Raw genomic sequence first — 12,644 nt, forward strand, 5'->3', positions numbered from 1 at the left:
CAACCCACTGCATCACCACGCCCCCCTCTGCTAAAGGAGAAGGAGAAGTGCTTTATCTTTGTCTTCTTACACCTGTTTAGAGAGTTGGAGAAAAGTCATACGAACACAGGAGGAACATGCACAAAACACACAGAGTGAGCTACATTGAAATCCTAATTTGAATTTACAGCCCAGGAACTGTGAGGCACCAGCGCTACCCGCCGTTCGACTCATAGGAGGTGCAGAACCAGTTATCCAATTTGTGCTCCGCTGACCTCTTGGTGTAATTTAACGTACGAGCCAGTAGGGGGCTCTGATGAGCCCAAACTGTTACAGTGATCTCAATCGCTATGCATATAGATACTCTTTGTGTAATACCCTATATTAATTGTAAGATTAATACTACAGCATATTTTATATTTTCTCATTTCTACTGAGTTCTTGAAAAAAAAAAAACAAATTTGGCACCAATAAAAAAAAATGGAGTGTCCTTCGAGCCGGAATCGAACCAGCGACCTAAGGATGTCAGTGGTGTGTTTCCTCTACAGTCCTCCGCTCTACCAACTGAGCTATCGAAGGCACGCTACAAATACGTTGTATAATATTCTACTTAAATTCTAATATTGAACATTTAATTCCCCCTACTTTGCTTTCTTATTTTGGCGGGCGTTTTTCTCCAAAGCAACGTATATCTCAGAGGAAAATATAACATTTACACGTTTTATCGTGCACTAACTGAAGGGAGAAGTGAGCCCGAACAGCTCAGTTAATCATTATGAATACATTCGACAACTCCGCTATCATAAATCAATATTTCCTCCAATTCAAAAGCAACCGAGCTATTTATTTTTACATCCAAGTTGTTAAGTAGCAAAATTGTAAAAAATGTAAAATTATGAACCTCTTGAACGCATTTCGAGGCCGAGTCGAAATTCTCTTCCTCTCTTTTTCGCTCGACGACGAGGACTCGTTTATTAGAAGAGTTTCTCACTCAGGCTCTTAAAGTTAAAATAAATGTGTTGTGGACACTGCTGAAGAAACAAGGTGACTGTCGTTAAGAGTTTGGGCCATGTGGCCGAGTCTCTGCTGGATGACACCCACACGGCCGCAGCAGTCGAATTAATGGTGTTTTATTGCTAAAATATTGAAAATTATGTGTTAATTTTGCCAGGCTGTTGGGTGTGAACTTCAACTGGTGGAGCTGTCTTTCAGGATCACACCTTACATCAGTAAAATGCTCTGCTGTCAAACAGATAATTTCACAGATCAATATTTTTCTTGTGTTTAAGCAGAATGATATCGATCGAAATATGTACTTTTTACTAAATATGTGTATAATCTTGGGTAAATAACATACTGACAAACACTAAATGGCCACGTTAAACCTGCAATAAGTGAAAATTTAATTGGAACAATATGCTCAGACTTGACAATATTTAAAGACTAAGAAAGCAAGATGCACATTTTTTGAAATTGCACAATTTGGAATAAGGTTATCGCAAGATAAAAATATGTAATGTTTTTATTGGGGTCAACAGAACTTAGAATAATTTGTTGTATAGCTCAAAATCTCCAAGAAGCTTTATCTTTCCCTAATGCCACTTGAACCATTAACATCAAAATGTGTATGTGTTAATAAATCGAACAAACGCATTCCAAAAAAGTGCAATATGCACAATTTTATTTCTGTGCTAATGGGAGCACAACAGTTTAACACAGTAGAAGAAAAGCATTTAAAGAGAGCTGGTTAATCTTCAAACATTTATCAAAAATTAAAGTCATACAAAAACAACAGGTACTCGGTATACAGGGTCAAGAAAATGAGGAAGATACTCCTTTATTCCCTCATTTCACCATCTTCTTCCTCCTCTTCCACACCTCTTATGTACAACACATTATTGCATCTGTAAAAGGAAGGGCATCTCACAAATCACAGCAATCGAAATGCATAGTACAAGAGTGAAATGACAGAATTGACCCAGTAAGTGGCCATTCAAACACAATGCTTTCAGCCAAGTCAGTTTTACATTTTAAACGAACCATTCCAGTATGATCAATAAATAATAATCGAGCTTTAGTGGGACAAATGTAACTTTGTTCATACGTCGTAAAGACGTACACCGCGTTCTTCTTCAAACGGCATCTCTCCTGAAAACACGTGGAGTACTGTGGCAGCGTAGCCCTCATCCGAACTTACCTGATGAGCACCTCTCCAAGGTGACCTGCCAAGGCTCCATCTACATACTCCTCTGTGTTGGCCAACTGCAATCAGAATCAAACATCAAACTACCCTTCTCATAAAAGAATAGAGACCGCAAATTTAATTTCCATTAATCTGTAAAATGTACTAGGCTGCCAATACTATTTGTAATGGCTAGGGTGTTGACACATACCTGCATGTTCATGTATCCATCCACTGACACCAGGTATCCCTTATACTCCATGCCCCATTTCAGCTTGACCATCACGGGCTTGCCGGTCAGACCGTTGAGGAATGGCTTCGGATTCAAAGGCAAACTCTGCGAACAGTTTAAATCCAGTCACTGTAACAACAGCTTTTGCCTATATAAGTGCTGAACACATGAGGCCCTTATTTATAACTCACTGTTTGCAAAATAAATCGGTTTTTCGGATGACCAAACTCGTGAAAAATTAGGCATAAAATTAAACATCACTCCCTAGTAAAACCTTATACCTTTTTAAAAGTAATTAAACCATTTACTCAAAAATGAATATTCGAAGACAAGTGTAAACATGACGCGCGAAAAAAACCCAACTGTGAAAGGAAAAAGTGATCTGGGAAGCCGCCACAGCACAGAGGCCTTGCTTGAATTTGAAACAAATCAAATGAATGAGTGCATTTCTACGACATCAACACGGTAACCCGATTATTCTCTGAATTCAAACAAATTACTCAATAATGCAACATATTTTGATACATTGGCATTACTCACCATTTCGAAAAAATGCAAACTGCCTAATTGTTTAATTTTTTTAACAAAAGCCCAAAGTAGCACGCCGCGCCAACGAACGGAACCGGAAGTGACTCCTGTTCCAACCTCTGAACTTTCAACCCCAAGGAAGCGCTTCTCCTGATTGGCCCAGAAACGGACACTTGTTCTCGATTGGACGAAATCACAATTCGGTTCCACTACGGGAAGTGTACGGTATTTTTTTAGTTCTTTTGCGAACCTAAGAGTGCATTTAGAGTGCTGCAGTTAGAAGCACATGTCATTAGCAACTATTTCAGAAAACTGGAATGAGTAATGATAATGTAACGGCGTGGAGGGGAGCTGATATGGCTCGGTGTGAATAGTTGTTATTAGCGTTTATTTCTGTACATAGTTTGGTGTTCTGCTTCGATTGGTTGCTTTATCGTTTATGTGTAGTTTGTCACAGGGGGATTCTGGGTAGTTTTAGGTGTGGACCCCTAACCGTTATGTGCGGTGGGGGTTTGAGAGTGACCTGGGGGATTTTCCAATTTTCAGGTGAAATTGGGGTAGTGTGTGGAGCGTCGTAAAGCTATTATGAAAAGACATGTACTTTTTATTATTTTATTTCAAGTTTTATTGTTAGCATGGTAGTTTTTTTGGATTAATTTACTTATGGAATAAAGACTTTAATTGTCGAGAGTGAGAAATTTATTGCTGTCGAGCCGGACACGACACTGTGGAACCGGACGGTGGGCTGGTGATCCATTATGATTCATAAGAAAAGAAAAATAAAAGACATGTATTAGTAAGGTCAAGCGCATCCTTCAGTTACTCCAACTACCTAAACTGTTTCCAGTAGCTCTATGGGGGGACGCTATAATACTTCTAAAAATATTTGGACGTGGAGACAAAATGTACTTTTGTGAGTTATACAGGCCAGGGCACAGCGATCCTCTGATCCTTCGATGGAGCTGTGCTCTAATGTGTTTGTCCAAGGCTGCAGTGGTACTAGATTTCCTTGGGTATTTACTTATCGGCGGCCTTCCTGGTCCATTTTCGATGTTCCTCAGGCAGCGCTTAGTGACCGTTACAGTGCTGCCAAAAATTAAGATTTTTGGCTTGTCACAGTTAATTAATAAAAAAAAACGTGGTGCAAATTTATGTGTGCCTTCGATAGCTCAGTTGGTAGAGCGGAGGACTGTAGAGGAAATACACCGCTGACATCCTTAGGTCGCTGGTTCGAATCCGGCTCGAAGGACGCCGCACTTTTGTCTAACAGCTTGTGCAAGGAGAGGTGGGTTCGATCCCTGCTCAGTATGTGTGGAATTTGCACGTTCGCCCTGCGTCTTAGGTGTTGCGACTTTCAGTGAGTATTTTCCAGGTGCCTCGGTGGTAGATACTACACTACAGTACCCTACCGACAATCAGTCACTCATCTATACACCGCAGCAATATAACACTCTCAGCCGCACACATTATGCACAATTTGGAGTCGCCAGTTCATCTGGAACACGTCTTTGGACTGTGGGAGGAAAACGGAGCACCCACAGGAAACATGCGAACAAATGAAATGGCACGTAGACGCCACAGGGTATGAACGTGAACAGAATCGAGCTCGGTCTGTCTGCAGTTTGAATGTTGTCCCCGTGTTCGCGTGGGCTTCCTCCCACAGCCCAAAGACACACGCTGAACAAGACAATGATAAACCAGGTAAATGTTAGGAGTCGAATTCGACGGCACTTCGCATACCGCCTTGTGCACGAAGCACCGCAGAGTAGCAGACGTGTCAATGGCCACTAGGTGTCAGTATTTGCAAAGTGGAATTGCCGTCTGCAGCCGCAAGGTGTTCGAGTTCGGAGCTCCTCGTGCTTTTAGCTCGCAATAAGAACAACGCATTATAATTAAAGGGAACTATTATGTTAGTGCCACCATAATGTATTTTGTCTGATACATAAAATCTCAATCAACTCTAATGTGTAGGCCTATAGATAGATAGAGAGATAGATATTGTATGGCATAGATAGTGTGTGTGTGTGTGTGTGTGTGTGTGTAAATATAATTTGTCTATTATATATATGTATAATTTATCTGATGAAAGCAAATTAAATATGAAGCAGTTTCTGTTATTGATTCTGTGATGTAACTAGACTTTTTAATAGCTAACGCCATCCAAGTTTAGTGCCTTAAAAGAACATCAGTCAGTCCTTTATGAAACTCCACAGCCTTTGTTGCACAGATTTACAATCTTCTCTTTGCCTTCTTAGGAAGTCATGTTTCGTTGTTTTAGAAAATTCCATCTTCACATATTAGTTACATTTAAGGGTACTTCTATGTAGCGATATGTTATTATCATACATATCGCAAGTAGTGATCAACAGTTTGTAACTGTTTTGATGGCAACCACGTTTTTGTTTTTGTCTTGGGATAGCTGGTAGCGGCGTGGTTAGGGCTGCTGTCTGGCCCCACAGGTTGTAGGTTTGATCTCTGGCTGTACTACCCTTGTGTGAGGTATTTACCCTAAAATTACTCCAGTAACATTACCCACATGGGTAAATAATTGTAACCTCAACATTAGAAGTTGACCACAAGTCAGAACTGCTATTCTGTCTCTGCTGTAAGGATACTGACCGAACTGAGCACTGGAACCAGAAAGTGTGACTGCTACCACAGAAGAGAACCTGGCTGACAATCGTTAATCTGACAGCTGGCACTGCTCCTGTATCCAGATGTAGGAACTTTCTTAAAGTCAAATTTAATCTCTTTCCTTAGATGTCGCCACGGCCTATAAAACTCACGAAAGGCTCGGATAACAGCGAGAGAAAACATCATTTGCACATTTGCTCAGGATGGAAGTTAGATTTGCCTTCATTCAGTGTTTACAGCTCATGTCTGCTGTTCCTCTGTGTTTGTGATCAATAACAAGATGAGGAATGTTTCGCATGCTTATGGGATCAATCACTCTACAGTCAGCAGTGAACACGGGTTTGTAGAGAGAAATGTGTTTCTATTTTCAGTCATTTTAAATGTTTTATTTTTAATGTAGCTTGAAGTTAATAAAAGTGTTAAAATGCAACATTTTAACATGTTTTTTTATTTACCACAGTTATATCCAAGGTTTATACATAACCTTACCCATAAATAAATCGAGGGGCATCTCGTTTATTAAGCTGTTGTTGATTGGGCAAATCATAATGTTGAAAGGATCCTACAGGTGACAAACACTGGACATGCATTTGTGATGAATCTGCTGTTAGCAGTTGATAGAAGGTTGTGTATTTTTCAAAAGGGGTTTGTTTAAAGTCCTTCTCTGTATTCCTTCCTCTAAAGAACAACAGTCTGACTCACTGGACTGAGCTAATTAGTGTATTTACTCTGCTGGCATCACCTGTATAAATTCCACTTCCTCAGCATACAGCTGTATGATTGTGGCACATGGATAGAAGGAAGAATGCAGCAGGTCAGCTACGTCAAAACTGCCAGGGTCTCACAAATTTGGGAGCCCTGTGGGCATGAACCTGTGAACACTGATGCAAGGAGTAATTAACATGTCCAGGGACCTGCTCTGACAACTGCTTTACACATTTACTTTAGCCAAGTATACTTCAGTTCTATCCACACACACATTGTCTGAAACCACTTGTCCCATGGGGGGTTGTGGGGAGCCAGAGCCTAGCCTGGCAATACAGGGGATGGGACACACCCAGGACGGGACACCAGTCCATTGCAAGGAACCCCAAGCGGGACTCAAACCCCAGACCCACCGGAGAGTAGGACCCATTCAAATCCACTGCGCCACCACACCCCCCCTCCCCGGGTTCTAGCCACTGCCCCACAATACTGTCCTGATATATACTGCCTGCTTGCTTCAAACCTTCCACTAGATGCTTCTTGCAGAGATTGATTACAGTAACAAATGTTTCCCTGCAGATATTCCTACAGACTAATGATGCTTGTAAAGCCTATGCAAATTGCCGTTTTCACATGAATCATAGTTTTATGTAGCAGATGTGCAGGCTTGGTTGTTCTTATTAAGGAAAGCACTGAATATACCATACTGCTTTATGTCATTTACACAGTATGTCTATTAGACACACATTTATTCATTTAGCTGACACTTTTCTCCAAAGCAACTTACAATGTTAAGGTTATAATTACTTACCCATTTATGCAGCAGGGTTATTTTACTGGAGCAATTTAAGGTAAGTACCTTACGCGAAAGTACTACAGCCAGAGGTGGTGATCAAACCTACAACCTTTGGGTCCAAAGGCAGTAGCTCTAACCACTATACCACCTGTGCATGCAGCAGTAGCAGCAACAACAAAAAAAAAAAAAAAAAAAAATTCACACCGCCCCACTTCACCCAAGCTTCACCTCACAGTAACTCACTCAGCCCCACTCCAGCTCCACACCTGGGAGTCCGGTGCCTCCAGAGCTGGCAGAATCCACCGATGTTCCCTAGTTCCACTAAGTGAACATGAGTGCCCATCATACACGACGTAAATGAGACCGATTGTTGAGAAAAGTATCTCTCCTTCCCTCTCCCTGGTGAACTTTCATAGTAACAGCACAGGTGTATGTGTGTTTTTGTGTAGGTAAGCAGAGGGGGGATAGATCACGCAGTGGGTACATCACAGTGGTACTGGAAAAGAGAAACTCACGACAGAAGATCAGTTCATGTAGATAAGGCTCAAACCCAAACAGCGGAGAGGGTTCAGTCTTATACCGATGTCCGATGCACATGCCAACAAAACGCTTGTAGGAGTCATCAGTTTTTAGTGCAGCTCCATTCCATTTTTTAATGGGGCTTTTATGGAAGTGGTTTACATGTTAGCCCATTTACACAGTTACATGTTAAACTGCATTAGATTCACATTGACATTTTAGTAAATTAGTTCTGTTATCTACTGTAAGTCTATGCATATATGGCCATAATACCTGTTAGAAAAATTTCTCAAGTGACCAACATTACTTGGAAACCTGATCTGATTTATTTTCCTTTAGCAACCTGCACCTTCGGCATCCATTTACAAGCGATTAGTTTCTCGTTCCTCCAGTGCTGAATTTGCTGGTAATTTGAGAGATCTTCATTACCAGACGACTTCAGAAAATATTGCAGGTTTCCAAAAATCCCCCGTCGCACTTCAGGGCCGATCCACACAGCCGTGGGCCTGTCAGCAGGACCTGCCAATTGTTCCTGAAAACAGAAACATATTGTTCAGATGTGGGTTTTTTTTTTTTTTTTTCAATGGCCCAAAAACCGTATTGTGCATTCATTGGCTGGATAAGCAAAAGTGAGATAAGAAGTAAGAAAATTTAAGAAAAAAAAGAGAGAGATTCCCCTTTCTGCACCTGTTACACTTGGAAGGTGTGAGCGAGGCTCAAGCGTGCAGCTACTTGCACGGCGGATGGGCCTTCACACCCACTGCAGGCAGCATTCCGCAGGCACCCCACTAGCCCTGCGGCACAGCGTAGCCACTCACTGTGTCTGGGAAGAGCATTCTGCTTTTGACCCCTAGCACAGCGCAGGACAGATGCTCCTCTGTGTGACATGGGTTCGCGCCCCAGTCCCAAATACGCACCGAGGCATGAAGCTCAGACGTCAACACGAATGACAGGTCGGCCTGTGTTTGCATTTGTCAGCGATTAATCAGAGAGAGGAGAGTCCTAGACGTGATACAGCTATTCACTCGGCGAGAGGAAGACCAGCTATTCATTTGCAGACACGAGATGGAATTTGACTTTTATTTGCCTTCTGTTCCCGAGATAAAATCAAAATTAATTTCTTTTCAGGGGCTTTGAGATATGTGTAATATCCGCTGAGAGACAATCAAGTCAGCTGTCTAAACACAAAGCCCGCCTTTGCAAAAGGGGCTCTTTTCCCAGAACTAGAAGGTGTGAGGGCATGCCTTGTGCAAACAAAACAAACTTGCTAATGCACACACTTCACATATACCCGATTCATCTTCGAGAAGGTCTCATTATTGTGATTGCCTCTTCAAATATCGATGCACAAATGTCTTTTATCTGGCTTTTCCTTTGAAAACAAATATTTGCTTCGAAACTTATTGCGGCGTCTGAAGGTGTTCTGTTTGCAGAGTTCCAGCTGTGGGAATCTGGAGAAACATTCCACGCTGGGAAGCATTCACGTTACTGTTCTTGTGCAGCTCTGTATTACCTACCTACATCATGTGCCTAAAGATATTTCTGCTGTCCTCAAGAATCTCATTACACGAGGTATGTGCTCCTTGGAGTTCAGACAGAATCTATGGATTGTTTGTCTTTGAAGAGCCAAGCATTCTTTCTAAATGCTCTTGAAGGTCAAATAAACGTTCTAAATACCTTTTAAAGGAATTCCCGCCATCCATGGGGAGTGACACAAACTCTAATTAACATTTATAGTTATTCATTTAGCTGACATTTTTCTCCAAGGCAGCTTACAGTGTTAACCTACTTACAGTGATTTACCCATTTATATTACTGGGTAATTTTTAATGGAACAATAAAGGGTGAGTAGCTTGCTCAAGGGTACTACAGAAGGAGGTTAGATTCAAACTGCAACCTCTGAGTGTAGAACAACGTAGGGAGATCTACATATATTCTGTCAGTGTAGGAAGAGCTACATCTATTCTATCAATTGACACTCACAGAGAGTAGTTCTGCAATGTGTCTGAGTCTGGGCAGCCAGTCTCCAGTGGGAGACACTGTTACCGTGATCTGGGGTAACATCAGAGATGTGAGACTTGCATCATGAAGCAGTCAAGGTCCTCAGTCACACTGCTGCCTCTGAAATAGTTGATTTTTGCAAGAGGAAGAATAGTGATGGATTGATGGCTCTTCCTCCAGTCAGTCTTTGAAGGACAAGTGAGCTGTCACATCTTTTATATCTATGAGATGGCCCTCTTCTTCCGTTCCAGAGGTACAGAGGTGGATAATAACAATTGACTGGTGTCAAGTTGAGTCAAGCCACAGAAATCTACCATAAGTTCCAAATTAATGAGCCACCAAGACTAGCATCCCAGATGCTTTCTTTTTATGCAATGGAATGTCAGGACAGGATCTAGGTAAAACCTAGTAGAGCCAGCTAGGGGTTCCTTTGGCCTTTGAAGTAAAAAGATTAAACTTGGCAGACAGACAAGGTTGGGCTCTAAATGATAGCAGTGGGGGTGGAGGGTTAACACCAATGAGCCAAAATTATGCAGAAAGATCTTTGTTCTTGGGGGCACAGGGGTGTGGTGGTGCGGTGGCATAGCGGATTTGGCTGAGTCCCGCTCTTTGGTGGGTCTGGGGTTCAAATCCTGCTTGGAGTTCCTTGTGACAGACTGATGTCCCATCCTGGATGTGTCCCCTTCCCCTCCAGCCTTGCACCCTGTGTTGCTGGGTTAAACTCTGGTTCGCTGCAACCCAGCTCGGAACAAGAGGTTTCAAAGTGTGTGAGTGTGTGTGAGATCTTTGCTCCGGTAGGTTCATTTTGGTATCTTCCAGATGTATGTAATAAGGCACACACACTCAAAGATTAAACGTAGGCCATGACTCAGATAACAACCTCACATACATAAATCCAGGTGATGATATACTAACTTAGATGGATTCCCACTTTTGGCCAGACTACACTGAGTATTGATTTTTGAACATTTCCAAGCTCAGATTTGCTCTTAAGACAATGATTATTGATCCTAGTTACATCATAGTCATACTGGGTTAATAGGCTGCTTCAGTTCATAATAGAGCTTTATTCCACAGAATTATAGAACTGTACTGTTCCTGGATGACCAAGAAATATGAAGCTTGTGAAAGTACCTCTAACTTTTTGGAATCCTGTTACAGAAATATGACACCTAGTTAGCGATTAAGGAAATACTCTCTGCAACTCAATTTACTGCAGAAACTCTCCTGTCACTGAAAGCACACTTTATTTGGAAATAACACAATAAAGCACTTTAACCCTGGAAATTAATCTCTGCTCTGCTGACTCATATAGCAGTAGAAGACAGTAGGCCCATAACATTTAAGGTCATGGACTTAGAACCTTGAAGTTGCCGGTTCAAGCCTCTTTCGTAGCTATATTCGTAGTTCTCTTAAGAAAGACAGCCAACCAAAAATGTTTCAGTAAAAATACCCTACTGTATAAATTGTTCAAGAATTGTAGGTTCTTTGAATAAAAGCACAGCAACGCAATAAAATAATGATTGCCATTACTTCTGATCTGTGTTGCCTACCACTGGCCCATCATTTAAATTTGTTCTTTTTTCAATTTATCTTCATACCACTGTGCTCACTGTGCCCACATCCACATTTGTAGTTCAAGTTAATGTGCTTAGTATGTAGATCTGTTTCCCTTTTCCTCATGAAAGAACCTGATAGTATAGTGTTTATAAAACACGTGACATGTTTGAACATGGTATCACTAAGATGAGGATGTTTCATTATTCACTTCATTAAAGTTACAAGGATACATAAGGAATAAAAAGTATTTACTTCCTCAGTAAAATTGTCCCAATAAAAGCACATTCAACATCACTGTAGAAGAGACAGTGTTATTGTTGGATGGCTATTTAATGATACAGTATAGTAAATGCATTTTTATAAACTTTTTGTATTTCAGATTTGGCTTTCAATGTACATTTACATTTATTCTTTAGCAGATGCTTTTCTCCAAAGTGACTACCAGCAAACTCTATGTAGTGTTATCAACCTACACCTTATTCACCAAGGTGACTTACACTGCTAGATACACTACTTACACTGGGTCACTCATGCATACTTCAGCTGAACACACTCTCTCTGTCACTCACACACTATGGGTGAACCTGAAGAGCATGTCTTTGAACTGTGGGTGGAAACCAGAGCACCCAGAGGAAACCCACACAGAAGTCTTGAGAGACATCCAGTTGCTTTTTTCACAGCCTGTACACAAGTCTTGTGTTCCTTTCAGTGAGCAATGATTTCTGCCTTGCCATTCTCAAGTGTATCTGTTACAGTGTCTTTCTTACTGTGAATTCGTGGACACTAACTTGCGTTGATGCTACATTTACATTTACATTTATTTATTTAGCAGACGCTTTTCTCCAAAGCGACGTTCATCTCAGCAAAAATACAAATTTGTGCATAACATCAGGAGAAAGAGACATAGCTGCAGACATGTGATTCTTCCATAAACCTAGTTTGTTACTTTTCACTTGATGCACCGATGTTCATCGTTCGAGTAGGTGCATAAAACGCAGGATAGATGAATCCTGATAACCTTCCTACAATTTTTTTTTTAAATAAGGTACACAAACATTTACATACAGTACAGGAGTACCGGCTGTGTAAAAGCTTATCTGGGCATGATCATAGAGTTACGGTGCATGAATATTTACACCTACACTGTACATGAACTGAAGAGATCTTGGGTGAAGCAAGTCTGGAAAAGGTGCATTTTCAGACCCTTCTTGAATATAGACAGAGTTTCAGCAGTTCTGAGTGAGAGGAGGAGGTCATTCCACCACAACAGAGCCAGAACCGAGAACCTCCGCACTTTACCTTTCGTGCGCAGGACCACCAAGAGAGCAGAAGTAGATGAGCGAAGGGGGTCTGGTTGGGGTGTAGCGGTTGATCAAGTCTTGTAAATAGCTGGGAGCAGTTCTACTGATACATTCGTAGGCAATAACCAGGGTCTTGAATTTGACCTGGGCAGCTATAGGAAGCCAGTGCAGAGAAATGTGTAGAGGACATACATGGGAACGCTAGAC

At 41.4% G+C, this 12,644-nt stretch overlaps 1 protein-coding gene, 1 long non-coding RNA gene and 2 other non-coding genes across 5 annotated transcripts in view; 1 reads left to right on the forward strand and 3 right to left on the reverse strand.

Annotated features, from left to right (window-relative positions):
• Positions 1-467: 467 nt before the first annotated feature.
• trnay-gua (transfer RNA tyrosine (anticodon GUA)) lies at positions 468-558 on the reverse strand. Its single transcript is given in 2 exon segments — positions 468-503; positions 522-558. It is a non-coding gene; the product is annotated as a tRNA-Tyr (tRNA).
• Positions 559-1,646: 1,088 nt separating this feature from the next.
• On the reverse strand, positions 1,647-3,026 carry snrpf (small nuclear ribonucleoprotein polypeptide F). Its single transcript, XM_018729937.1, has 4 exons — positions 2,934-3,026; positions 2,373-2,498; positions 2,177-2,241; positions 1,647-1,883 (listed from the first exon to the last, which is right to left on the reverse strand). The coding sequence occupies exons 1-4, from the start codon at positions 2,934-2,936 to the stop codon at positions 1,817-1,819; spliced, it is 261 nt and encodes an 86-aa protein (XP_018585453.1). The 5' UTR covers positions 2,937-3,026; the 3' UTR covers positions 1,647-1,816.
• Positions 3,027-4,079: 1,053 nt separating this feature from the next.
• Positions 4,080-4,170, forward strand: trnay-gua (transfer RNA tyrosine (anticodon GUA)). Its single transcript is given in 2 exon segments — positions 4,080-4,116; positions 4,135-4,170. It is a non-coding gene; the product is annotated as a tRNA-Tyr (tRNA).
• A 3,512-nt stretch (positions 4,171-7,682) lies between these two features.
• LOC108920914 (uncharacterized) overlaps positions 7,683-12,644 on the reverse strand; it is a 44,891-nt gene continuing 39,929 nt past the window's right edge. For both annotated transcript variants that reach the window (XR_001965013.2, XR_001965012.2), the window contains one exon: positions 7,683-8,107. This is a non-coding gene — a long non-coding RNA (uncharacterized LOC108920914). The remainder of the gene's footprint in view (positions 8,108-12,644) is intronic.

Source organism: Scleropages formosus, chromosome 21, assembly GCF_900964775.1.
Source record: "Scleropages formosus chromosome 21, fSclFor1.1, whole genome shotgun sequence".
Lineage (NCBI taxonomy): Eukaryota > Metazoa > Chordata > Actinopteri > Osteoglossiformes > Osteoglossidae > Scleropages > Scleropages formosus.

Coding starts and splice junctions, on each gene's coding strand:
- snrpf (XM_018729937.1), bottom strand. Junction 2,242..2,372: donor ATGGATACATGAACATGCAG/GTATGTGTCAAC, acceptor TTCTGATTGCAG/TTGGCCAACACAGAGGAGTA. Junction 1,884..2,176: donor CTTGGAGAGGTGCTCATCAG/GTAAGTTCGGAT, acceptor TTCCTTTTACAG/ATGCAATAATGTGTTGTACA.